Source organism: Gossypium raimondii, chromosome 12, assembly GCF_025698545.1.
Source record: "Gossypium raimondii isolate GPD5lz chromosome 12, ASM2569854v1, whole genome shotgun sequence".
NCBI classification, from domain to species: domain Eukaryota; kingdom Viridiplantae; phylum Streptophyta; class Magnoliopsida; order Malvales; family Malvaceae; genus Gossypium; species Gossypium raimondii.
In genome coordinates, this window is record NC_068576.1 from 54,022,710 (window position 1) to 54,049,549 (window position 26,840).

At 33.2% G+C, this 26,840-nt stretch overlaps 2 protein-coding genes across 3 annotated transcripts; both read left to right on the forward strand.

The window, feature by feature from the left end:
• Positions 1-16,596: 16,596 nt before the first annotated feature.
• Positions 16,597-19,973, forward strand: LOC105765263 (G-patch domain-containing protein 1). Its single transcript, XM_012584266.2, has 11 exons — positions 16,597-16,844; positions 16,924-17,008; positions 17,164-17,240; positions 17,350-17,374; positions 17,463-17,553; positions 17,674-17,740; positions 18,456-18,552; positions 18,644-18,822; positions 19,062-19,289; positions 19,365-19,481; positions 19,610-19,973. Exons 1-11 carry the CDS (start codon positions 16,764-16,766, stop codon positions 19,673-19,675), a joined length of 1,113 nt encoding a protein of 370 aa, XP_012439720.1. The 5' UTR covers positions 16,597-16,763; the 3' UTR covers positions 19,676-19,973.
• Positions 19,974-24,849: 4,876 nt separating this feature from the next.
• LOC105762538 (WRKY transcription factor 22) lies at positions 24,850-26,283 on the forward strand. Of its 2 annotated transcripts, none has more exons than XM_012580296.2 (3): positions 24,850-25,409; positions 25,476-25,595; positions 25,687-26,283. In XM_012580296.2, the coding sequence occupies exons 1-3, from the start codon at positions 25,057-25,059 to the stop codon at positions 26,132-26,134; spliced, it is 921 nt and encodes a 306-aa protein (XP_012435750.1). In that variant the 5' UTR covers positions 24,850-25,056; the 3' UTR covers positions 26,135-26,283. The 2 variants fall into 2 exon arrangements, with proteins under 2 accessions (XP_012435750.1, XP_012435751.1); XM_012580297.2 differs by having other exon boundaries at positions 24,852-25,409; positions 25,479-25,595.
• The last annotated feature ends 557 nt before the right edge of the window (positions 26,284-26,840 follow it).

Genomic DNA, 26,840 nt, shown 5'->3' on the forward strand with positions numbered 1-26,840 from the left:
GAACCATAAGTTTAGAAGAGCTTTATTAAATTAAATAACAAAAATAATTGGATTTAATTGCCTTTGGTTAGGAAAAAAAAAAACATGATCTTCAATACTCATGTGAAATTCATGAAGCTTATGTATGTTGATGTTTCAATGGTGAAAAAAGAAAACCTTGAGAGAATGGTTCAAAGACTCAAAACAAATGGTGGAACACGTGAAGGCAGCCATGGTCACTTTTTGATGTAGCAGAAAAGTAAGATTTTTAAGAATACAAGGAATTGAACATGGGAAGTTGACTGACAAGAAGTAAAATAACATAAATATGTTGGCATTTTGACAAAATCATGTTAAGACTTATTGACCATGTGTTGGAAACTGTTGTACCGTCAAAATTCACCATTATTCTTCAAGTTTTGAGAATTCAACATTTTGTCCAACCAAAACTAGGATGATGTTCAGGGTATATAAATATACTCTCTCATCAGCAGCATCACTTTTCGGGTCGGGGTTACCCTGCAAGCACATTGCAGGGTGGTTGATGTGGGAAGTTTGAAGTCATCACGAAACAAAAGGATATCAATTTTTGCAGAATCCCGCCAATACAGAGCTCTTTACTTTTTTTTAAGTCATGTTTACAACGTGGACTTGCATGCACAATCACTAGCTTGATAGAATCTAGGAATACGTCAGGTTTTCTTAAGTTATGTACATGCATATGCCATATTAGTTATCACAATCCAATATAAAAACTTAAATAAACAAATTAACCTGTTAGATTCATTGTATCAGATAAAGCATGTAAGGTTCAGTGCATTCTGATTGAAGAAGTCACCATCAGATTCTAAAGCATTACAGTATTGCTCCACCGAAGTAGTGTGATATGCACCACTCCACTCAACACAGCAGACATACCTCTATTTATTTGCTTTTGCTAACGATGTAAGATAAACCACTTATTTTCTTTGAACTAGAAGACTCGGTTTTCGGTTCTGAGAATATACTATAAATTTAACAGGAACCCGAACCCTGCTCTTGGACTAAAACCCATGTTATGGGTTTGAATAACACTTCTTGTTATAGTGATAAACCAACTATAAGTTTGATTTGTACATACAAAATGTACAGGTACGTCATCCTGGTTTTACAACAATGAATAAGCAACTTTGCTTTGATAGTTTCTATGATAGACATTTTATATGAGAGGATACAATTTACCTGAGCACAAAAGGAACACAAGAAAATCACATTATGTAGTTGAAGCCTTAGCTTGCTTGCATCCATGTTCTGGGATTAGATGTTCAGTGGCAGCTCTCTTCGGTCTCAACTGCAATGGAAAAGCAGTAAGAAACTGCATTAAACACCCCACACCTACTCTCATATTTTATGCATGCGTCCATGAATTTCTATATGTGACTAGGAAGTTATTTAGATGCAGTCTTATAACATGAAAGAATCATAAAAAAAAAGCTACTAACCTTCTCCTCGTCATGCTGATAGAAATTTCTAGTAAGTAAATTTTGTCTCAGTAGTTATAACTGTTAGAAGTGTTTGAGATATCAGTCACGGATAAAGAAAATGTTCCTAGAAGGATTAAAACAAAAAACTATTCATGATAAAATTCTAGACTTCAAAGTCAATGAGCTATGGCACTCTGAATCAGGATGCAATTTGAAGTAGTTCTTTTATATTTGTAGCTCAGACAGTTCACATGGAGAAATAAGATTGTCAACATTTTCATTCCAATTGACAGACTTCAGAGAACAATTTAAATGATTTAAGTGATACAATCGTTGTATTCTGATTACAAATCTCCATTCTCTGTTGATTTCAAAACAAAACTGTCTGACAGAACGTGAACAAGGCTAAATCAGTTCCACCTTTTCAGAGGAAGATAAGAAAAAGTAGTTGCAAATTGCAATGCCATGTACCAAGTGCTGCATAAATTTTAGTTTCTCAACTGTATCCATCTATTTGAAGCCCAATTGTCACAACAGTATCTTTGTCGAACTAATCAAATCAAAATATCAAGTTCCAGTTCAGACTAATCAAATCAAATATCAAGTTCCAGTTCAGACATATCAAGATACTTTTCCAGCAATCATGGTCTCAAACACAAGACAACATTCAACATCCAAGAAAGGTATCCTAGCCAAATAATTATTATGGTATATGGCATTGTTGAAGTTGGCTTTCATGCAGCACAAGAAGCAGCACAAGGAGCAGATCAAGCTGCCCGAGCCATGCAAATTGCAGCTGGAGTACATGTTGACATTTTGTTACTTTTCAGCTTATGTTTTGTTGCTTAGTTAGATTTGAACCAAGTTTGTAATGAGTTTGTTGTAAGTTGGTGCTGATAAGATTTGATAAGTCAGCACTACAAGATGTACAAGCAATGTTTTATTAGTTTCAAGGCAATGTTAGTGGAGTTAGGTGAGTTTAGGTAAATTTTTGCTGTAATCAACTTCACAATCACTTGATATATGTAATGTTTTACATTTTCAAATATGAATGAATAAATTTTTCATCAAATTCTCCCTTAGTTCTCTGCTTAAAATTCTTCTTTATTTTGTTCTTCATACCCGATTCTGCTTGTTTTGCTTAACAAGTCATTGAGCCTTCTAGCTCAAGTATCTGTTAACTTCATTCATCTTGCATTCTTAGTTCTAACAATTGGTATCTAGAACTCATCTTCTTAGTGGACCTGTCATTTTTCAATCCTTAAAACCATGTCTTCATTTGGATTCTCTCCAGCTCCACCACCAATGTTCAATGGAGAAAGCTATCACATTTGGGTAGTAAAAATGAAGACCTACCTGTAGGCATTTGAACTATGGGAGGTTGTCAATTCATACGTTGAACCAGCACCTCTAAAAGCCAATCCCACTGTGGCTCAGATCAGGCAACACATAGATGAAGGAACCAAAAGACACAAAGCCATGTCATGCATCCAAAACAGTGTGTCTGATGTGATTTTTACAAGGATCATGGCTTGTGAGTCTCCAAAACAAGCCTGGGATAGACTGAAGGAGGAGTTTCAAGGGATTGAAAGAACGAGACAGCAACAACTACTGAATTTGAGAAGGGACTTTAAAATTTTGAAGATGAAGGAAGAAGAAATAGTAAAATAATATTCAGAAAGAAACATGGATGTTGTGAACAGCATCAGATTGCTTGGGGATCAGTTTAGTGAAGCAAGAATTGTAGAGAAGGTTATCTCAACCTTGCTTGAGAGATATGAAGCTAAGATTTTTATCCTGAAAGATTCAAGAAATCTGTCAAGCATCTCCTTGACTGAGCTGACCAATACTCTCTATGCTCAGGAACAGAGAAGAGCTAGCAAGCAGGAGGAGCATCAATAAGGTGCCTTCTAAGCTAAGAGCAGACATGCCTCGAGCTCCTCTGGTCATAAAGGTAAGAAGACCTGGTCAGACAAGCCTAGAAGAGATGGAGCAAGAATAAGGTATTCACCTTGCCCACATTACAAAAGGCTCAGCCATCTAGAAGCAAACTGCTAGTTCAGGCCTGATGTGCAGTGCAAATTTTGCAAAAGGATGGGTCATTTTGAGAAGGTTTGCAGAAACAAAGGCAAGTTGAAGCAAAATCAACCTCAACAGCTTAGAGCTAAAGCTCAACTGGCAGAAGAAGGTAGTGATCAAGAAGAGCAAGTCTTTGTTGTCTCATGCTCAGCTGCCAAAAGAAAAGCCACAAAAGGATGGTTGATTGACAGTGGCTGCACAAACCACATGACCCCTCATGTTGCTATCTTTAAGAACATAGATAGAAGCATCAAAACAAGGGTAAAAGTTGGCAATGGACACTTCATCAAAGCAGAAGGCAAGGGAGATGTGCTGATTGACACTCCTACAGGTACCAAACTTGTTTCTAATGTCTTGTTTGTGCTTGAAATTGACAGAAATCTGCTTAGTATTGCTCAGTTGCTTGAAAAAGGATACTCGGTTGTATTCAAAGGCAAAGAATGCCTAATTAAAGATCTAAGAGGATTTAAACTCATGTCAGTGACCATGGCTGACAAAAGTTTTGTAGTAGATTGAAACAAGAGTTCAAACAGTGCCTATAAAGCTGTCTTAAATGAGTCTAAGCTATGGCACAAAAGGCTAGGTCATGCAAACTACAAGTCACTGGTTCAGCTGACCAAAAGGGACTTGGTTGAAAACTTCTCCAAATCAATCGAGAAAGAAGATGTTTGTGAAGTGTGTCAGCTAGGAAAGCAAGCTAGACTATCATTTCCTTTGAACAATGCCTAGAGAGCCTTTGAAAGGTTGCAACTAGTCCACACTGATGTGTATTGCCCTATGAAAACACAGTCCTTGAATGGTAGTAGGTATTTCATCCTTTTCATTGATGATTTCTTGAGGTTTTGCTGGGTTTACTTCTTAAAGAACAAGTCAGAAGTGGCATCAGTATTTTGGAAGTTCAAGGCTGTAGCAAAAACAGAATCAGGTTGCAAGTTCAAGACACTAAGGTCTGATAATGGCACAGTGTAACACCCCTAACCCGTATCCGTCGTCGGAATAGGGTTACGAAGCATTACTGGAATATACAGATCTAGTAAACAGATATTTCATTTTATACAGTATTCATGTCATAAATCAAACATAAAGTCCCTTATATGAACCCTCGAGGTTCAAAACATGCATTAGAAATAAGTCAGACTAAACCGGGTACTCAGAGAATTTTTCGCAAAATCTCAAAATTTTTCCTAAGTGTAGGGGTCACACGCCCATGTCTCAGGCCGTGTAACTCTCTGACTTGGGTCACACGGCCAAGCCACACGCCCGTGTGCTAGGCCATGTGTAAATACCTGAGCATTCTATTTTGAAATTTTAAAGATGCAAGAGACACACGGCCAAGTAACACGCCCATGTGTTAGGCTGTGTGTCACACACGACTGAGACACGCGCCCTTGTCTCTGCCCATGTAGATGAAAATAGGCTATTTTCCAAGCTATATTTCTCACCTTATTTTGTCATCCTCCTACACCAACACTTTAACACATTCATAAGCTATTATAGGTCATTTAACCCAACTCAAAATCAAGTCCTATACATGATATAGTACCTGATATAATCAAGTATACGCACTTACTTAAATAACCAAGTTCACATATATGCATATCTTATCAAATATGGTAACTTAATTCAATCATCAATATGCCAATATAATTTCTATCAATCAACCATTTCAAACACATACCAAACATATCCATCACAAGTCATTCCAATGGCTAGTTACAATTAAAGTATCTATATGCCGATATTGGCTAATTAACCTACACATGTCATTATAACCATAATTAATTTACCATAAATATACCGAAATAGGTTGATGGATAACGTGAGTGATCTCCGCCAAGCTTTCAATCCAACGAGCCTCCGAATTACTATAGAACAGGGAAAATAAAACAAAGTAAGCATGAAATGCTTAGTAAGTTTGTATAACATGGTAATTAACTTACCACTCATTTAAATTCAATATAAACATACAAGACACATTCAATCAACTTGATCACGAGCCCTAACACATATCCTCATCACCCTTGTTAGTAATATATTTCATATAAATATTAAGAAACATGTATGGGCTCAACAATAATTAGATTTCCATGTACATATACTTTTCACATCATGTATTCATATAACATATACAAATCATATCCTTGTATTTGAATTACAATTTCCTAATAATTTGTCTTGAGTCCAGATTATTTCATGTCGGAACTTTGCCCATTAAATCATTTGAAATGTCAGTGTCACACGGGTAATACACTCAAGGTGTATAAATCTATAATCATGGATGAACATATTCATCAAACAAATTCCATATTCATATATTATCATCTTGTATTTCCATATATCATGTATCATCATTTTCATGTATTTAAGGTAGATACGTGTATTAATTCATTTCATGTTCATATTTTCTCATGTCAAGATTTTGCCCGTTGAATCATTGAAAACATTGATGGATACACAAGTAGTACACTCGAAGGGTACAAATCAGAAATCCATCAATTCATATTCAAGAGTGCTTTTTAAAGCACCTAATCGGGAAATTCTCTCTCAAGCCATATAACAGGAAGCTCACAAAGAGCCATTAATTGGGAAGCTCACAAAGAGCCTATCTGAAAGCTTATCCGGGCTATATAACAGGAACTCACACAGAGCCATAATCAGGAAGTTCACAAAGAACTTTTAATCAGGAAGCTCACGAAGAGCCTTTAAACGGGAAACTCACGAAGAGCCATTAATTAGGAGCTCCGGATAGCCACATATCGGGAAGTTCAAGCGAGCCATATCAGGACACTCACAAAGAGTTGCGTTTGTGTCTGCAACATATGCAGGATCACAACCGATCATAAAACAGGACGCTCACAAAAAGCTGCGGTGGTCCGCAACACATGCAGGATCACTACCGATCAGGATGCTTGCAGGAACCATATAACGGGAAGCTCGAGAGGGCTTATAACGGGATGCTTGTAGGAGCTGTGGTCTGTCCGCAATACATGCAGGATCACAACCAATCGGGAAACCCTGTATCCATCGAATTCCATTATTCAAACGAGATTTAATATTTGTCGGGATTTGTCGGATATTTAACCAATTTCATATATTTGGAACTTATAAAATTCACATACACAACATTTAATTCAAGCATATAAATATACACAATTTAGTTACACGAACTTACCTCGACAAATGTTCGTGTACGTAAAATCTACTAATTCGACATTTTCTCTTTTCCTCGTTCTAACTCCGAATTTGGTCTATCTGAATCTATATGAATGAATTTAACATTAATTCATGTTCATTTCAATTCAATTCACATCTTAGGCAAAATTACCATTTTACCCGTAGACTTTTAATTAATGACGATTTCATCCCTAGGCTCGAAAAATGAAATTCATGCACTTTACAAAAGCCTAGCCTATTTTTACATGTAAAATTTACAGCTCATGCATTTCATAAAATTTAGAATTTTTCCATGAATTTTACATATTTTCAATTTAGTCCTTAAATCATAATTTCATCAAAATTCCCTTTACAAAAGTTATTTATCTATCAACAACCTTTCATTTTCTACCATAAAAATTCATAATTCATCTATGTTCATCCATGGCAAAACCCTAGTTCTTTGATAACTTTACAAATTAGTCCCCGAGATAGCTAGATTAAGCTATTACGATCTTGGAAACATAAAAACCATTAAAAATATGACAAGAAAACATACCTAATTGATCAAAATAAGCTTGCTTGAGCTATTTTCTCTTAGCTAGGGTTTCCATGGAAATAATTTGGGAAAGATGAAGAAAAAAATGATATTTTCATTAATTAATTAATTATCATCTTTTATTTTTTTTACTTTCCAATTTCATCATTTTCTTTATTGTATTTTCCATGGATGAATCATCATCCTTAACCACTAAGCATTTTTAAATGGTCTATTTACCATATAAAGACCTCAACTTTAAATTTCTATAGTTATTTAATCCTTTTAGCTATTAGAACTCAACTTTTTCACTTTGTGCAATTTGGTCTTTTATCAAATTAAATATGTAATCGGTAAAATTTCTTTACGAAATTTTTATACGACATTACTATCATACTATAGACCATAAAATAATATAAAAATAATTTTCCTTCTGAAATCATATTTGTGATCCCAAAACTATTGTTATGATTTTACCGAAAATGGGCTGTTACACACAGAATACACTTCAGCCAAGTTTCAAGGCTTTTGTGATGAAGCAGGTATCAAGCACCAGCTCACGAAGACCTACACACCTCAGTAAAATGGTGTTAGTGAGAGAAAGAATAGAAGCTTGTTGGATATGGCAAGATGTTTGTTGTTTGAGAGAAATTTGCCCAAGACCTTGTGGGCTGAGACAATTAACACTGCTGTATATCTTCAAAACAGGCTACCAACCAAAGCATTGGTTCAAAAAACTCCATTTGATGCCTAGTTTGGGCTCAAACCATCACTTGTTCACCTGAAGGTCTTTGGCTGCATATGTTATACACATATTCCAGCAGTAAAAAGGGACAAATTAGCCAATAAGGCTCAACCTGGCATTTTGATGGGCTACAGCACTGTGAAGAAAGGGTATAGGATTCTAGATCCTTCATCTAATAGGGTCTTTGTAAGCAGAGATGTAGTCTTTGATGAGAAATCAAGCTGGAACTGAGATAAAAATGAACCAGAGACTGCTGCTGAAGACCTAGTGTAAGATCAAACTGAAGCTGATCAAAATGATCCTGAAATGGATATTGATGATGTGCCACTTAGGGGAACCAGACCATTGGTTAAAATATATGAGAAGGCTGATGTGGCTGCTGTTAAACCAAGTTGTTTTGAAGAGGTTGAAGCTCAACAAGGATGGAAACAGGCTATGCTCGATGAAATGAGCACAATTGATAAGAGTCAGACTTGGGAGCTAGTTGTTAGACCAGCCAATAGAAAGGTCATAGGAGTGAAGTGGGTGTTTCGAAATGTTGATGGAACTTTGAACAAGCTGAAGGCAAGCCTGGTAGTGAAAGGATTCAATCAGAAGTATGGCATTGACTACTTTGAGACATTTGTACAAGTGGCCAGACTTGACACAATCAGGCTGTTGGTTGCTTTGGTCGCATAGAAGCAATGGAAGATACATCAACTCGATGTAAAGTCTGCCTTCCTTAATGGTTTTCTTGATGATGAGATTTATGTTGAGTAGCCTGATGGTTTCAAAGTTGTTGGTAAAGAGGATAAAGTGTATAAGCTGAAAAAGGCCTTGTATGGCTTGAAACAAGCACCAAGAGTCTAGTATGAAAGAATCGATAGCTACCTAGCTAGTTTAGGGTTCGAGAGAAGCATCAGTGAGCCAACCTTGCATGTGAAAAAGGAAGGTGATAAAACACAACTCATAGTCTCCTTGTATGTGGATGACCTGCTGGTGACAGGAGGAAACAATGCCATATTGGCTAATTTTAAAGGAAAAATGAAGAACATGTTCGAGATGTCAGACTTGGAAGAAATGACTTACTTCCTTGGCATGGAAATGTCACAGACTCAGCAAGGTATTTTCTTAAGCCAAAAGGCTTTTGCCTTGAAGATTCTAAACAGATTCTCTATGGAAAATTGTAAGGCTACAAGCACACCAGTTGTTGTTGGAGAAAAGTTGACCAGCCAATATGATTTTGAGAAAGTAGCTAAGTCAACCTACAGGAGTTTGGTTGGATGTTTGCTCTATTTGACAGCCACGAGACCAGACATCATGTTTGTTGTAAGTTTGCTATCTAGATTCATGCATTGCTGCAACGTAAAGCATTTCCAAGTTGCCAAAAGAGTCCTCAAGTACATCAAAGGTACATTGAACTTTGGAATGATGTTCACCAAAGTTGATAGCATGAAGTTACTTGGTTATGCTGATAGTGATTGGGCTGGATCGATAGATGATATGAAGAGCACCCTAAGGTATCTGTTTACCCTTAGTTCAGCCATTTTTTGTTGGAGTTTGAAGAAGCAAAATGTTGTTGCTCAATCAACTGCTGAGGCAGGATATGTAGCAACTGCAGGAGCTATTAACCAAGCTATTTGGTTAAGAAAAATCATGGCCGATTTGAATCTACACTAAAGGGAAGAAACAGAGATTAAATGTGACAACAAATCTGCTGTTGCAATTGCAAAGAATCTAGTATTCCATGGGAAAACAAAGCATTTCAAGATAAAGTTTCATTTTGTTAGGGAATGCAACTGTAATAGCCCAATTTTAGGCCCATTCGGAACAGTGGTTTCGGGACCACAAATCCGACGAGAAAAAGAAATGTAAAAAAAATGTAATGCCCTGAATTTTCAAAGGTGTCAGAACGGTGATTCGAGATCACTAAATTTGACAAATGAGTAAAAAATATTATTAATTTAGTGAGTATAAGTTAAATGGAAGTTAGGAAAATTTTTTAAATAGTGAACAGTGCACTAGAAATAAATATTAAAATAATTAGAATCGAAAACGAGGTATTGAGACATCGAAGATTTTAAACCGAGCCATAAATATTTTTATAAATATTTATGGAGTGTTAAAAAGTTAGTATTAAACTTTCGTCAAGAAATTTTAAAGTTCCGATAATTAATTGAACAAAAAGGACTAAATTGTAACAAATGCAAAATTATAGGAAATGATTAAATAGCTTAAATGATAAAAGGAAGATGGCTTAAAAGGAAAATAGGCCCAAGGTCTATTTGGGCTGGACGGCTAAGGCATGAAATCAACAAGAAAGTAAGAAGAACTAAGGGCAAAATTAGAATATTGCAAAATTTGCTTAATAAAGTTAGGACCAAAGTGGAATTATCTAGATTTCTCTTCATTTTTCTGCATTCTCATCAGCTAAAACACCATGGAAGGGTTTCTTCAAGCTGGTTCTTCATATTTTTACTGCAAGTAAGTTCAATTCTTGATCATTTCTTGAAATTTTTGTGTTTTTGTGACTTTTACAACTAGGCCCACTTGTTGAATTCATTAGTTTTTGATTCTATGAAAGAAGTTTAAAGTTGCTATGAATATTTTCTGGAATTTTATGATTTTATATAATGAAATTGAAGCTTTAATTTGTTTATGAGATGATTTTATTAGGTAATTTCTATAGAAATTGATTTGTAGGACCTAATTGTGAAAATGTTTGGAATTAAAGTCTAGTGCTAAAATTCTGATTTCCAAAGGTTATAAAGTAGTTTAAAGTGATAGAATAAAGTGTTGATAGAGAAAAATCAGCTCAATTGAGAGGTTAATTGAGCAGGGATGAAATTATCATTTATTGAAAGCTTAGGGGAAAAATGGCAATTAACATCATGCACTAAAACAGTTTTGGATAGCAGCAGTAGTCTAACTTTGAAAAATCACCAGAAATTTTAGAGATTGAATTAGAGGATGAAACGGTGTAAGCAATGGAATTGTAAATCATGAGATATAATAGATTTTGTGAGACAAGGTCAGAATGAATTCGGGTTCCCTTTTTTGGATTTGGAAAATCATTAAAAATTGTAAAAAAATGATTATGAGTTATAATCTATATGGTTAGAATCTTTAATGAGTCTATTTTCATAAAAAACAAACGGAAACATCATCCAAATTTTGTACAATGAGGTAATTCATTTTTAGTGAAGAGTGGTCGGAACTGTCAGACAGCAAAACAGAGGAAACTTAAAAGAATAAACTATATTATTTGGCTGAGCCAAAAATTCTGAAAATTTTATGGTAAGAAGATATGTGAGTATAGTTTCAAGGAAAATTAACGGATCTTAATTTGGAGCTCTGTATCTCCAGATAAAAAATAATTTAGTGACTCTGACTCGGATAAACAGCTTTGAATATACATGTGAGTGAATAGTGAAATTATAGTTAATGTTGATTAAGTGTGATATACACATTAAGGATTTGGAATGGAGAGGAGGAGGAGGAAAATTGGGAAATAGATGAATGATTTGTGTATAATTGGTCATATGTTTAATTATAATTGATAAACGATGAAATAGATATGATGCTTATATTTGTGCATTATTGGTCATGGTTTAAGCTCATGTGTGAAAATAAAGTTTCATAGTATGTGTGTAAGGTATATTCGGTATATGATTTGGCATGAAATAGTGTCATGAATGATTTATGAATTAACACATGTTGGTAAGCCTGATACATGAATAAATGTTGTGCTCATCCATGCTTATAATGCTTATGCTATATGTGTATTTGGCTAACATATTTGGTATACATGCTTAGGCTTTGGCCAAGTAGTGGCTAGACTATGCCACGTTAAATTTATAAGTTATGCATTGAAATGGTTTATCATGTGGTTAGCCCCAAAAAGAGTTATGTTTAAATACACTAGCTTGCGACTATGGTTGAATGATATGTTTATATCTTGTGTGATGTGTATAGAAAACGAGTGTGGAAAGATAATGAAAGGTAAGTTCATATGGCTGAAATTTAATGATTAAATGTTAATTTCATGAATTATATAATGTATGATGAAATATATATTTATTGATGAAATGAGAATAAAATAAAAATGTGAAAACTGAATAAATGATCAAATTGAGCGGAACGCCGGATTTGAGTACTTCTGATCAGTGACAAGTGACAAAGTGATAAGTGGTAGCTTTAGCTACACTTATCTAATCAAGTGACAAAGTGATAAGTGGTAGTTTTAGCTACACTTATCTGATCAAGTGACAAAGTGATAAGTGGTAGCTTTAGCTACACTTATCTGATCAAGTGACAAAGTGATAAGTGGTAGCTTTAGCTACTTTTATCTGATCAAGTGACAAAGTGATAAGTGGTAGCCTAGCTACACTTATCTGATCAGGGACAAGTGATAAGTGATCATACGTAAGACCATAGTTATACTATGGTAAAGTGAAAGTGAAGTACTCAATTTTCCGTAACCGTTCCCTAATTTGATTAAGGATGGTAAGTGACAAATGGGCCCAAAAGAATTAAAGTAAATGGATAAGTGGTAGTGTATTTATACCAGGATGATGTTATTTTAAAGTGATGTTTTCATAGCAAAATTGAGAATTTCATAAATGTGTTAATGAATGGTATAATCGATAAACGTTGATTTAAATGGTAAATACGTATTAGTGTTAAAATTAGTGACATTGAATTGTACTTGAATTAAATGGGAATTGGTAGTGATATGATTTAAATTGTGAGCATGAGAAATTGCGAATTGAATGAAATGGAAATAAAACATTGAATTGCATGAGTATGTATCGGGTCTCGTAGGCCCTAATTATTATGATTATAATATTTTGAGGATATATTGTGAAAAGTTATAGAAGCATGTTAATTATTTTGAAAGTTTTAATTTAGATGAAATTTTTTAACTCGGTTAAATACGTTTACAAATGTATGTGTTTTAGTAATGCCTCGTACTCTATTCCGGTGTTGGATACGGGTAAGGGGTGTTACAGGAACAATCTTAAGAAGTTAGACTGATTCATTGCAATTCTGAAGATCAGCTTACTAATATCTTGACAAAGCCTCTTTGTGTGTCAGCTAAATTGGGAGTATGCAATATGCAAGGCAAGGAGGATTGTTGAAGTTGGCTTTCATGCAGCACAAGAAGTAGCACAAGGAGCAGATCAAGCTGCCCGAGCCATGCAAATTGCAGCTGGAGTACATGTTGACATTTTGTTACTTTTCAGCTTATGTTTTGTTGTGTAGTTAGATTTGAACCAAGTTTGTAATGAGTTTGTTGTAAGTTGGTGCTGATAAGATTTGATAAATCAGCACAACAAGATGTACAAGCAATGTTTTATTAGTTTCAAGGTAATGTTAGTGGAGTTAGGTGAGTTTAGGTAAATTTTTGCTGTAATCAACTTCACAATCACTTGATATATGTAATGTTTTACATTTTCAAATATGAATGAATAAATTTTTCATCAAATTCTCCCTTAATTCTCTGCTTAAAATTCTGCTTTCTTTTTTTCTTCAAGCCCGATTCTGCTTGTTTTGCTCAACAAGTCATTGAGCCTTCTAGCTCAAGTCTCTGTTAACTTCATTCATCTTGCATTTTTAGTTCCAACAAGCATGAACCGTTAAATATATATTATGACCAAGTCACTAAAGCTTGAAAGATTTCACCAACCAAAGGTTAGAACATTGTCACCACAGACAGTTTAAAGTGCTAAGAATATCTCACTTCCACTTAAAAAGAGATTATTTGACAAGTAAAAACAATGAGGAAGAAATAAATGTTCAATACCTTGATCAGGTGGTGGAGGAGTCTGGCTATGACTAGAGTGGTAGGTGACAAGCATCAATTTCTAGCCAAAAAGAGATTGTTAGACTATAAAAGAGAAGTGCAATCAATTCTTAATTTCTTATGAAAATAAGGAGCTCAATATGAAATTTGTTCAACAGTATAGCATTTCACATGTTGCAACAGATCAAAAGGATTGAATGGCAAGTGAAATTTGTTCTATACCATTTCGACCTTTCAAGTACTTTGAGCTTAATCGGAACGCTATAACTGATAGGCAATGAACCAATGTAAACTATATAGCCACAGAAAAATAAGCTCTCAACAATCGTGTTAGCTAAAACATAGTACTTTGTGAATAAGAACCAGTACTACGAACTAAAAATACCGAGTATACAACTAGAAAGCATTTCTCTTAATCATTTTAGCAAACAGGTAATAACAAGTATTAGCATTATTTAGATGCGTCGTTATCATCACCATATTATACTCTATTGAATCAGATTGGATCAACATCCTAAAAATAAGTGTATCTTGCAATGCAAGAGACAAAATCAGTAAGCTGATATATTCATTTGTAACCACAAACAACTTTATCCAAATTAAGGTCCAAATTCAATAATTTGATAATGATTAAAACGAAATCAACTAATCGTAACCCAGAAACCTAAGCATAAGAATGTAATAATATTGCAGCAAAGGAACATCTGAAAGAAACAACTTATTCAGTTCAAACACGAAGATAAATATCGATACGTTTACGTAATTTGGAAAAATGGGGGCAGCTACTTACACAAGGATTAGAAGGATCTGAGGGACGAAGTTGATTGAAGTTGAAAGGGTCAAACGACGGCAAGACACCGAGCAAAGACCCCATTGCTGGTTTCTGGTCAACAACCAAAGAATCAATGGAGACTAATAGAGAGATTGGAACAAGAGACAAAATTGATAGAGAAACCACGAAAGTGGATGAGCTGGTTCTAGAAACAGCCTTGTGTTTTGTGTTAGTGCTGGATGTATATATAATATAGGAATAGCTTAACCATCCATTTTAGGCAGTGTCCAGTTTTACATGTCCCATCCCCATCCTGTAGCCAACACAAACTACGTATCGGCTAACAGTAAATATATATTATTAATTAAAAATGTCAAATAAAATATTTAATATTCCAATTCTAAATTATTGAGATTCAAATTACCAAAAATATAATCTTAATTACACTTGGTAGGTTCGTAATTACATGTTCTAAAGCAAAGGCCAAATTACCATATATGAACATGTAGGCAACAGATATTATAGAGTAGAAGGTTACAATAAGGTATTTAGGAATGTCTTGAGAATATTTTAAGTGGTGTATATAAATTTTTATTTATAATGAAAACTATATCAATAAACCAAATGAAATTATTTTTGTAAATAATATTGTTGAGAGGATGAAACCCCACTAAAAGGAGTTAAACTATGATAATGGTAGCAAATGCATAGGTATGACAATCTCTCAGTAAAAATGTTATGAAAGCTTTTATATCAGAATTTGGATTCCACTTAAAAATAGGTAAATTGGTCCCTATACATTAAATCAAAGAGCAAATTAATCTTTATGTTAAAAATTTTATCCATTTTTATTATTAAAAATTAGTCCCTATAAGTCAGAATGAGGTACACCTGACATGCCACGTGTAACTTTTTGGTTATTCTGTTATCAGGGCTAGTTTTTAATAATAGAAATACATGAAATTTTTACTAGAAAGGACTAATTTGCTATTCAATCTAACATATAAGAACTAATTTACCCATTTTTTTAATAAAAGATACAAAATGCAATTTAACTTCTAATACAAGAACCTTGATCATATGTTTACCAGTCTCCCCAATCCACACAACAACCACTACTAAACAAACGATGTTGTTTCTCTGAACCCCATGTTGGTTTGGTAAATCGTTGAGATGCGAATGACAAAGTGGGGCTTTTTTTATAAAAATATTATTTAATTACAAAAATGGGGGGAACAAATTAATTACAAAAATAGGACATTTGCTACAGTGTTTCTCAGTGCCACCTGACACACCAGCAACACTATCCCATTTTTCAACCAATTATGCAACAATCATTAAGATTTTTTAAAAAAATAATTTTTTTGTGCCACCACTATGGCAGAAAGTACTGATATATATTTCTAAAAATATTCGTGAAAATATGGATATACATTATAGGAGAAAAAATAAAAAAATATTTTTTATTAGTGTCAGGCGACACCACTTTATTTTACTTAAAATTTGTCAAAAATAAAAAGCTACCAAAGAAAATTTTAACAATAGAATGGAGGTTAAGCCATGGAGAAGAAAAAAATGGTGAAAGTTGAGCCTAACCTCCCTTCTATTGTATCCAGCTTTCTTTTTATTTTATGATAGTTTTTTTAAAATTAAAATGATGTTACCTGATATACTAGCAATATTAATAAAAAAATTTTATTTTTTCTTCCACCATATATATTCGTATTTTCATGGGTTTTTTTAAAAATACATACCATACCAAAAAAATTTATTATTTTTTAAAACTTTAATGATTGCTGCATGATTGGGGTAAAGCATGTTGCTGGTGTATAAAGCGACATCGAGTAACACTATAACATACGTTCTATTTTCGTAATTAATTTGGTCTTTATTTTGTAATTAATGGATTTTTTAATTTTTTTTTTTAAAAAACCACAGTGGAAACAGCATAAGCGGCGTAGTACCTTTTTTTGAAGTTACTGTCGTGAATCACCACGTGTCAAACTCATGATCGGAAGGGACCCACCTTCCATCCCCGACAGTCCTACACCTCCAATATTATTTTTAATTTAATCCCCACCGAACCCCAGAAAACATTGAAGCACCAGATATTTCCTCGCTTCCGCCTAGGTTTTCCTTCTCAGAACACTCTCTCTCTAACCTTCTTTTCTGCTTCTCGAGTCTCGACCTTCCGAAACACGACTCTGCATCGTCGGCGGCGTAGCAGAAAGGAAGAGAAAGAAGAAGCTATGATGGCCGCACCTGAAGCTCCTCTCCGCTATGTTGGCATCCCTCGCCAATCTGCTGCTTTTCGCCTCATGAAGCAAATGGTACGTATCCTTATGAGCTATGTACGTTATTTTGTTAATTGTAAATTGTATTTATTCGTTGTTTGGATGGCCCGGTTAGGGATGGGAAGAAGGAGAAGGGCTTGGGAAAGATAAACAAGGGATCAAAAGTTACGTTAGAGTTAAAAACAAACAGGACACAATTGGTTCGTCTCTCTTTGCTTTTTTTTCTTTAATCTGTTCGCGTATTTGTTTGTTTTAAGTTAAATTCTGTTTGTGTAGAATGTAGATATTGAATTTACTTTTTGGAGAACTAGAATAGTATGAAATGATGAAAAAGAATATGAAATATATGGAGCAGGGGTTGGATTGGAAAAGCCGAATCCGTGGGCTTTCGATACAGCTCAGTTTGATAGTATTCTCAAGAGATTGAAAGTGGTGAGTAATTCGTGCTTACTTTTACTGTCTTTAATTTGGCTAATACAGTGCTCAATTTGATGTGAAGCTCATTTCTATTTACATTTCTTTGGTATTTTTTTTTATGCAGCAAGCAGCACAAATCAATGATGAAGGTACGATTGATGCCAAAACAAAACTACATCTGATTTTATACCTGATAGAAGATTATTGATTTTGAACTACTTTAATTTAACTGGACAGCCGAAAAGAATGAAAACCAAGAATTAACCGAGACCAATGTGTCTAATGACAGTGAAGGGCAAGTTGTCAAGGCTACCCGACCACAGGGAAGGTTTGTGCACTTGTTTTGTCCTAGTTTGGTACTGTATTTTAGTGATATGAGATTATTTCCAATTATTTAGTTAATGATCGGTGATATTTGCTCTTGTTTTTTACTTTGTCATGTTCTTAGATATAAGAAAAGAGAGAGAGGGAAACTTGTGCAGGCATATTCTTCAGAGGATCTTGAAGGAATTCTGGTAAGTTCTAAAATTTCTTCATGTCTTAAATTGTTTAGGCCTTTAGGAATTAGGGTTTAGGCAATCATTAACGCATGTTTTCAGCATGTGATATATTGTTATGCTCTTCCTCGTGTTATTTTCGAGATACAAAATAATTCTATATTACATCAGATCAAACTGTAAGGGTCCTGTGTTTATTTTGAAATGTTTCATTTGTTACTGAGTATTCTAAATCTGTTAATAACATACCACTCGCTTTCAATATTTTCCTTGTGTAGAAATACATGAGAGCAAGGAAAAAGTAAATGTCAAATATTAGTGCCTTCTTGGCTGTGGTTGCCAGTGGAGTTGTCAGTATAACTGTTTATCCTTGATTGATCAGTTCAGTGTTTCATATTAGCATGAGAGGGATAAGCCATGTTACCCACCTTAATTATTGAGTCCTTCTGAACAGATTCTTGCCTGTAATGGAGTTAGAGAGGCAGAACCTTCAGCACTGTCAAAACTTACAATTCAGTAATAAATAGTTCTCTTCTGGTTATGCTAAAAAATCTTACAGTTCCATATGCAAATTAAAATAGGAATTACAATGTAGTGTTTATGTTTTGTTTGAATTGTCATATCCATTTTTCCTGACAGATCTTTTTTTCCTTGTAGCTAGTAAACCTTTACTAGCATTTTGAAATTTTTTTTCAAAAACACTGCGTATTTACTTATGCATGCTTTGCAATAGGCCAAAAGGGTTGAGGAGTCATCACCAGCAAGTCCTAATGTGGGTGGTGAAATGGAGTTGATAGAGGCAACCGAAAGTCAGGATTTTCCTACTGGAGGTAATAACTACAAGTAGATTGATGAAACACTTGATAGAATTTTGCTGTTTGCTATTGATCATTTCTGAGATAACTTGGTTCCTCGTGACAGGAGACACAGCTGAAAGCGTTCCTCCAGAATGGTGGGGCCATAAGTATGGATTTATTTCTGGAGGTTTTCTAGGAGAATCTACCCGGAAAAAATCAAACAAAACTGGAGAGTGTAAAATTTTGAACGGGAGAACTGTTTTTTTCGAAGATGACCAAGAGAATCTCTACAAACTTGTGCAAGTTTGTCTCTTTACCTTTCAAAATATTTTTGCATGAAAACTGTGCTACAGTTATTTGTATGATGAAGGAGAACAATTATAGTTTTCCATTTAATTTAACCTTATTTAAATTGATGGTTCTGCAAGATTTTTCTCTATATGATTATGAGCATAGTAGCGTATGTTTTGGACTGTGAGATTAAAGGAGCTTATCAGCATGTTAGACAAATAATATATACACATTTTACTCCAAAATTTCAGGATAATGCCACAACTGGAAAGCAAGGTCTGGGTATTAAAGATCGACCAAAGAAAATAGCTGGAGTTCGCTTTCAGGGGAAAAAGACATCATTCAGTGACAGTGATGATGAGAATTCGGATGATTTTGGTCCTCCAGTAAAACGGATGCAAGACAATGCCTTTGAAACCGAGAAAGCCGGTGAAACAAACTTGAAGTTGAAAAAGCTATGCAAACAGCTTCTTCGTAAGGTACTTGATCTAAATAACGAAAGCTCTTTAAAATCGCGATGCAATCACTAATTATTAGTTATCTGCCTACTTCAGGTACCTGGAGAGACATTAAAACTAAAGCAGTTAAAAGTTCTCATCGATGAACAGTCGTCCTCTGTTTTTTGCAACCGTTCTTCAAAGAAAGAAGCTCTTGCCTACTTGAAACAAAAGGTCTGTGTTTGTTCTCTTCGTATTCGATACCTTTGGCTTATATTCCTTTATTTGCTAGAAGAAAATGTTTTCATTTCCTCACTGTTTTCTGGTTCTGAATTTTAATATTTCTTTGCTTTGTGACACAGCTTGAAAGCAGTAGCACGTTCTCCGTAGAGGGAAAGCGAGTGAGTCTTACATCGAGAAGCAGCTAATAATACTTCGGTGACAGTTCTGATAATCTTTTAGCGGCCTGTAGATTTTGAGACTAAATTAGAACATTTATATGCGTCCTCTATTCATTTTGTTTTTGTTATAGTAATTCAGTGTTGTTTACTTTTTGTATTTATGCGTCATTTGTATTGTTTGATCAGCATAATATTCATTAGCATTTAGAAATGATATATAAGAGTTGTTGGGGGTGAAAACAAAGCATAGATGTGGAGATGTTATGATGATATTGTAATCTGTGATTGGATTTCAATGATGAAAGTACCTTCTATACCATGATAATTTTTTCCCCCGTTTATAATGTTTAGTAATACCAGCCATGCTCAAAATCTGATCGAAGAAGTTTTTTTGATTGATATAATTGTTGAACGATTGACCTGAACCTGTAAATAGGTTTTTTCTTTCTCAACATAAGCATCCGCTCGTGCGATCATTGTCTTTTTTAAAAAAATCCAAAATAAATATAAAATAATAAAAGCTTTCAAATTAAAAAAATAAAATAAACCTAAAATTCTAAATTAAAAACACGAAAATCAATTGTTATTTTCGTTCTAATATTAAATTTGATAGTCATCCATTCCTAATAATTCTATCAAAAAGAAGAAAAAATTTCCTCTATGAAAATCCCATTCTCTTTATTTTCAATTTGACTTGCTTTAGATATGATGCATGTATATGAATGGCTCTTACCCTCTGCTTGAAGACTTGGAAAACCTAAAATTTTCGTTTAAAGATTGATTTTGAAGATGGACAACTGTTTAAAGATAAAAAAGAGATAAATATCAAAACTATACATGCAACTGTATATATGAATTTTGATTTTGTGTAAATTTATATATGAAATTTTGATTTGATTCAATTCTTGTAAATTATTAACACAATTATTGATATAACATAATTTTATGTTTATATATTGCATACATAAATAATTATATTTATCTAATATAAAAAATTATATATATTTCTTTAAATGTGTATGATTAAATCAAAATTAAAATTTTAAGTATACATTTGAACCATAATTAGAGTTCTACGTGTATAATTGCATCAAATTAAAGTTCATATATAATTGTACATTAAATCAAAGTACATGTATAATTTTAAAATTTATCCCTAAAGAGAAAATATATAATTGTACATTAAATCAAAGTACATGTATAATTTTAAAATTTATCCCTAAAAATTATTATAAGTACCGACTTAAAAATTGTGTCAAATTCAAATATTAAATGAATATTTAAGCCTAAAGAGAAAATATTACTTTTTTCCACAAGGTAAATTTTTAGTGGTTATCTTCTCTTTAATATAATCAATGGTTCCACTAATTTGTTAATAACATATATATTAACTTGAAAAAAATTTTAAGTACTTGTAATTAAAGAATATTTAGGTACCAAAATAAGAAAAAAACATAATTTAGATATCAATTTGCGTGTTAATTTTTTCTAAATAGACTTGGTGTTGGTGTAATAGAGGTACTAATTTAAGAAAAACAGTACTTTAGGTACTATTTATGATAAAAAATTTAAGTACCAAAATAGAAAAATAATATAATTTAGGTACCAATTTATAGGTTAAACCTCTAAAAGATTAGACAACATCCTTTTGTAGAATATTTCAATTAGTAATAATACTTAACTACAAATATGACTTATTTTTAGTAAATAAAAGAAAATCTTTCACTTAGGTCTGTTTGATTGCCAAGAAAATATTTTCCGTAAAATGATTTTTGGAAAATATTTTACTTTTCTGTAAAATGATTTCTTGGAAAATATTTTACGGTGTTTGATTGAATCATGTAAAATATTTTCGCCGCTTGGCGATTTTTTGAAAATATTTTTCGGAAAAGTTTTTTACATATATTAATATATATTAATAATTTTTATATTTTAAATTATTTTTACATATATTGCAATGATTTATTTATAATAATACTCAATTATTAAGCTACAATATTAATCGTTATAAATTGAAAAAACTAATATCAAATAAATTATTTGTAATTGTGTTAAAAAAAACAAGTATTAAATAATTAAAAAAACAAGTTACTGGAAAATCGATAAACAGAAGCAGTTTTCTACCGGAAATGAAGGAAGGAATGAATGAGGCGATAGAGAGGAGAGCAAGGAAAATGTCTTACGGAAATTGAAAGGGTAAGACATTTTCCCTAAAATGTAACCCATTTTCCCTTGTTTTGGAATTCATTTTCCAAATGGAAAATGTTTTCCGCCAATCAAACGCTGGAAAAGTTAAAAATGATTTTCCAGAAAATTAATTCCGTCAATCAAACAGACCCTTATTTTGAAAAGATTTTTTTTTTTGGAAGAGTCTTTTTTTTCTTTTATTTCAAATTTAAATTGATTGTAAGTGTATATTAAATAATTTTTTTTTCAAAGAATTAGCATTTTTTTTGATACACTTCGTTATTTAAGTCAATAAGAAAATAAAAGAAATCTCAAGAAAAATGGAGGACAACTCATAGATGAAAATGTGTAGACCAGCTAAGATAATGGGAAATTAAAAAATATATATGGAATAGTGAAAAATACTTGCATATACCTCACTTGAGGAGTTGGATCATTTTCATTGTCCTGGATGGGACTTGGATAATTCATATTGATCTAGTTGAGTTTGGATCGGGTCGATTTAAAATTTTATATCTATCTTTAAAATTTAGATTCGACTTGAAAAATGGGTTTAAATCCTGCCCAAATTTAATTCAGATTAAAAATGTTAAACTCAAGTCCGACCCGACCTACTCGTATTAAATTCTTTTTTTAAGATTATTTTTTATACAAAAATAAATTTAAAAAATATAATACATCAAATACGCTAAAAATATTAAAATAATTGTTTCTCAAAAAATTGAAAATACATTAAAAACAAACTTTTTATACTTAAATAACACTAAGATAGTTACAATTTAGCAAGGAAATGCCTCTAAAATAGTAGCAAAATTAACCATAAAACAATAGTTATATAACAATAGCAATATAATAGCGACATGGAAGCAAAACAAAAACAAAATGGCAATAAAACTACGAATTAGCAACAAAACAGTTAGATTAAGGTCGAACTGAACCTGAACAAAAAAATCCTATCGAAGCCCGACCTATTTAGAAAACGAGTCTTATTTTTTGTCCAAACCCATTTTTCAAACCTATATTTTAACTCAAAGCCTCCTATTTTCTGAACTAACTTTCAATCCTAGACGGATGATCCAACCCATAATCAGATTTAGTACAAACGGTTTAAGTGCTGATGAGAAGCTATTTTTAAGGTTTAGATATTATTTGTTAATGTGTTGGGTTGTTATCTATAATCATGAGTACAATGAAAGCAGGATTAGAAGAAGGAGAATAATGTTAAATAGGCAGCGGGAAATGTTGAACAAGACTTGGAGAATCAATCATATCCTTTTGTATGGCCAAAGTTTTCGGTTATCGTGTGTGCTCAGTTTTGAGTTTTTGCCCAATTGCAAGAATTTTCCTCCTCCTTTCCGTGTGGGAAATATATTAGTCCACCAATGACCAAAACAACCCACTTTCCCCACTTCTTTATCAATATTTTTTTCTAACCTTTCTACATTTATGGATAACTAGGAAAATGGTGGAGGATCAACTTGTTACAAAAGTGAATCTCAAAAAAAAATTGTTCCATAAAAGTGTTATGGAGATATTTACATTAAGAGTAGGATTGCATTTTATCATTTTTATTAAAAAATAGATAAACTAATATTTATACTTTATATCAAAGAGCAAATTGGTCCTTTACGTTAGAATTTTCGTTTAGTTTTATAGTTAATTACTGACGTGGTTGATGGAATAACTAAATAGTTACACGTGAGGTGTCACATGTACCTCATGTTAACAATCAATGACTAATTTTAGCAGTAAAAATGAATTTATTTTTTTTAGAGTAACTTGCTCTTTGATCTTTCATACAAGGACGAATTTATCCTCTCTTTTTTTTAGTAGAGGGGACAAAATGCAATCTAACTCTTAATACAATGGCCTTCATGGTACTTTTACCTCTGTTTTACGGTTTAAGTTTAGAGTTCATGGTCGCTTTTCCTAATAATATTGTTTCCAATATTCAAACCTATTTTCTCTCATTGGAAATGCAATATGTAGTACCATTATAATTTTATAATCTAACCATTAAAATTTATTTGAAAAATACTAATAAATAAATAATAACACAAAATTTAAAAGAAATAGGGAAAAAACAGTAATTATGAAACTCATATTTCCCAGCCAGGTTTCTTCTCATAGAAATATCATAATAAACACAGGTTATGCCTTGATCAGTTGATCGTATCTGTTTCTGGGTTGATAGCCAAAGACCCATAACCCCTCTGTGTATACATAAGCTTTTTGCAGGCTGATCAAATTGGAGTAATAACATTTAACAGACCTTGTAATATTCAGTTGGCAAGTTGCAGGAACGTAGACAGCAATTGATCATATAATAATAATATTCAGATCTGATCATCAAACAGATCCTCCGTAAAGAAAGGAATGTTATGCCAATGGTTTCATTTGCATATGAGATTGGGGAACCAACCCTAAGAATGCCCCTATAGCCTATATATGCAATTTGGCCGTATGGGGTCTATGATTTTACCCATACTTTATTGCTTGTTTCGAATCTCTCAGCCTGTTTTTATTTTTTAAAATTCTAAGTTTTCCATGTTTGCTTTGCTTTTGGAGAAATTTCTGGAAAAAGTTTTGCAGCTCCATTTCAAATAATAATATGCCTGCATGCCTAAAAATATAAATTTCCCATCATAATTCATAAGTTCGTGAAGTTGCTGTAGAAGAAAATGAGTGGATGCATTTATATGATACATGCATAATCTCCAAATGATTCCTTGATTACTGCTTTGGCAGTTAGCAATATGTCGTACAATTATTATGAAATTATTTTAAATGCTAATTTTATAATTTGTATTTAGAACTCGTTATAATTCCATACAATAATGTCGTCTTCGTAGTCTATTACACCAAAATTTAGAAGGATGAAATTTTATTTAAAAGAAACAAAAGGGTGAGCTAAAATTTCCTTTCTCACCGACAACGTATTTCCAAAAGCTAAAAATAATCCTTTTGACTTTTCAAAACGTCAACTTGGTGGTTGAGCAGCAGCAAAAACCAGACTCACACAAATTGCTGCTTAATTTCAATTCAAGTAGCAAAATTAAATAAATCATTTCTCTTTTGTTTCCAGTTTATAAACAATGCCCTTACTTTTTAAAAATTTCCTCTCATACATCCATCTCCCTCATCTCACAATTCTCTGACACACATCTCAAAGTCAGCGCCACCCTTTCTTCTCTCTTATTATTATAATTAATCCATTTTTTATGACGAGTAACTTCAACATGGAGCACTGGGATTGCCAAGCAGTAACTGGTGAAACTTGCAGCAACAATGATGCTTTTATCTCTTATATGGAAAACCCAGAATTCAGTTTTGGTCCTTTGAGTTTTCAACATGGAGATGAAGATCATCTCATGAGTTTCCCAGAAGTTTTTGAACCAAACCCTAATGTTTTAGATGGGTTAATGGAGGAACTTTACAAGCCTTTCTGTCCTGAGTTGAACCCATATACAATACCAGTTCTTGAAGATCACGTGGAGGAACCAGAGTGCCAAAAACAGCAGCCACTTGTTGTTTCTGGTACAAACAAGGATTCGACCAAGCCTAAAAGATCCAGGTTTGTAATTAAATTCATGGTTTTTACAAAAAGTTTTACATGTACTTATAACTTCACATGTTTCAGCAGGAAGAAACAGCAACATAGAGTTGTGAAGCATGTAACAGCTGATGATGGTCTTCAATCGGATATATGGTCATGGCGAAAATATGGGCAGAAACCCATCAAAGGATCACCATATCCAAGGTAAATATTCATTTATCATCTTTGTTTTGATATATATATATATATATATTTGAAGGGGTCATTGAGTATTTTTGAATGGAAAAAAACACAGGAGCTATTACAGGTGCAGTAGCTCAAAAGGATGTTTAGCAAGGAAGCAAGTAGAGCGTAGCTGCTCGGATCCTCGAGTCTTTATTATAACCTACACAGCCGAGCACAACCATGGCCACCCGAGTCGACGGAACTCGCTTGCAGGAAGCACTCGCAACAAATCATCAACAGTGGCTAAGCCTAAAAACCTTGCCGATAAAAATGAACCCCATGAGGTTGCAGAATCGACGGTTCTTTCTCCGGCGGTCATTAAAGATGAGTCGGTGAAACAAGAGAGCATAACAATGGAGGGGGGCAAGATTCTAACGCCGGACATAATGTTGAGCGACGAATTAGTTGAAAGCTTTGAGGGTTTTGGGGATTTATTTGTAGACCAGTTTCCAGATTTGTCTCACGAATTATGGTTCATGAACGAATCTGCAACCTTAACTGGCGGTTTGCTGAATTAGTTTTAGAGCAGACATAATAAGCCAGCCATGTAATAACAACCAAATTGCACACTTGTACCAGCTGAAGAGTGTCTCTTTTGCAATTTCAGTTTCTGTTTCTGTAATTCATTTGTTACAAGGAGTTGAATATATCATAGTTTTTTTTCTAATTTATTTAAGATAATAACCAAAATTTATTTTAAAAAATTATATAATAAATTTATTAATAAACAATTAAAAGTTAATCAAAGGAGGACTGGCCTGTTATTCATTGTTAATTTTGAGGTAATATCGGCTTCTTCGTTAAGATGGAGCAATGTTGACAAAAAGATCAAAGGAGGTAGCAAAGTATAAATGACAGTTCATTTGTACATAATAAATGTTGAAAGTCAAGAAAGTCAGAATTGACCACTTCTTTCAAATGATTAATTTGTATTTTATTGTCAATATGTCCCAACTTGCATTTCCTACAAGTTTTTGGCTATTGGTAATTACTAATTACAAACAACTAAGCTTGCTTACACTCTTTAAACTTGTTGCTTAAGATTAATTAGGTTTCAACTAGTCAAAACAGCATATATATATATATATATATTATTTAAACGTTGTTTGAGTTAGTGTTACGAGTCAATTGAGTACTAATTGGTTATATCTTTCTCGTATCTAAAATAAGTTATATTATTCAAAAAATTTATTTTTTTAAAACTAATAAAAATTTTGCTTGTGG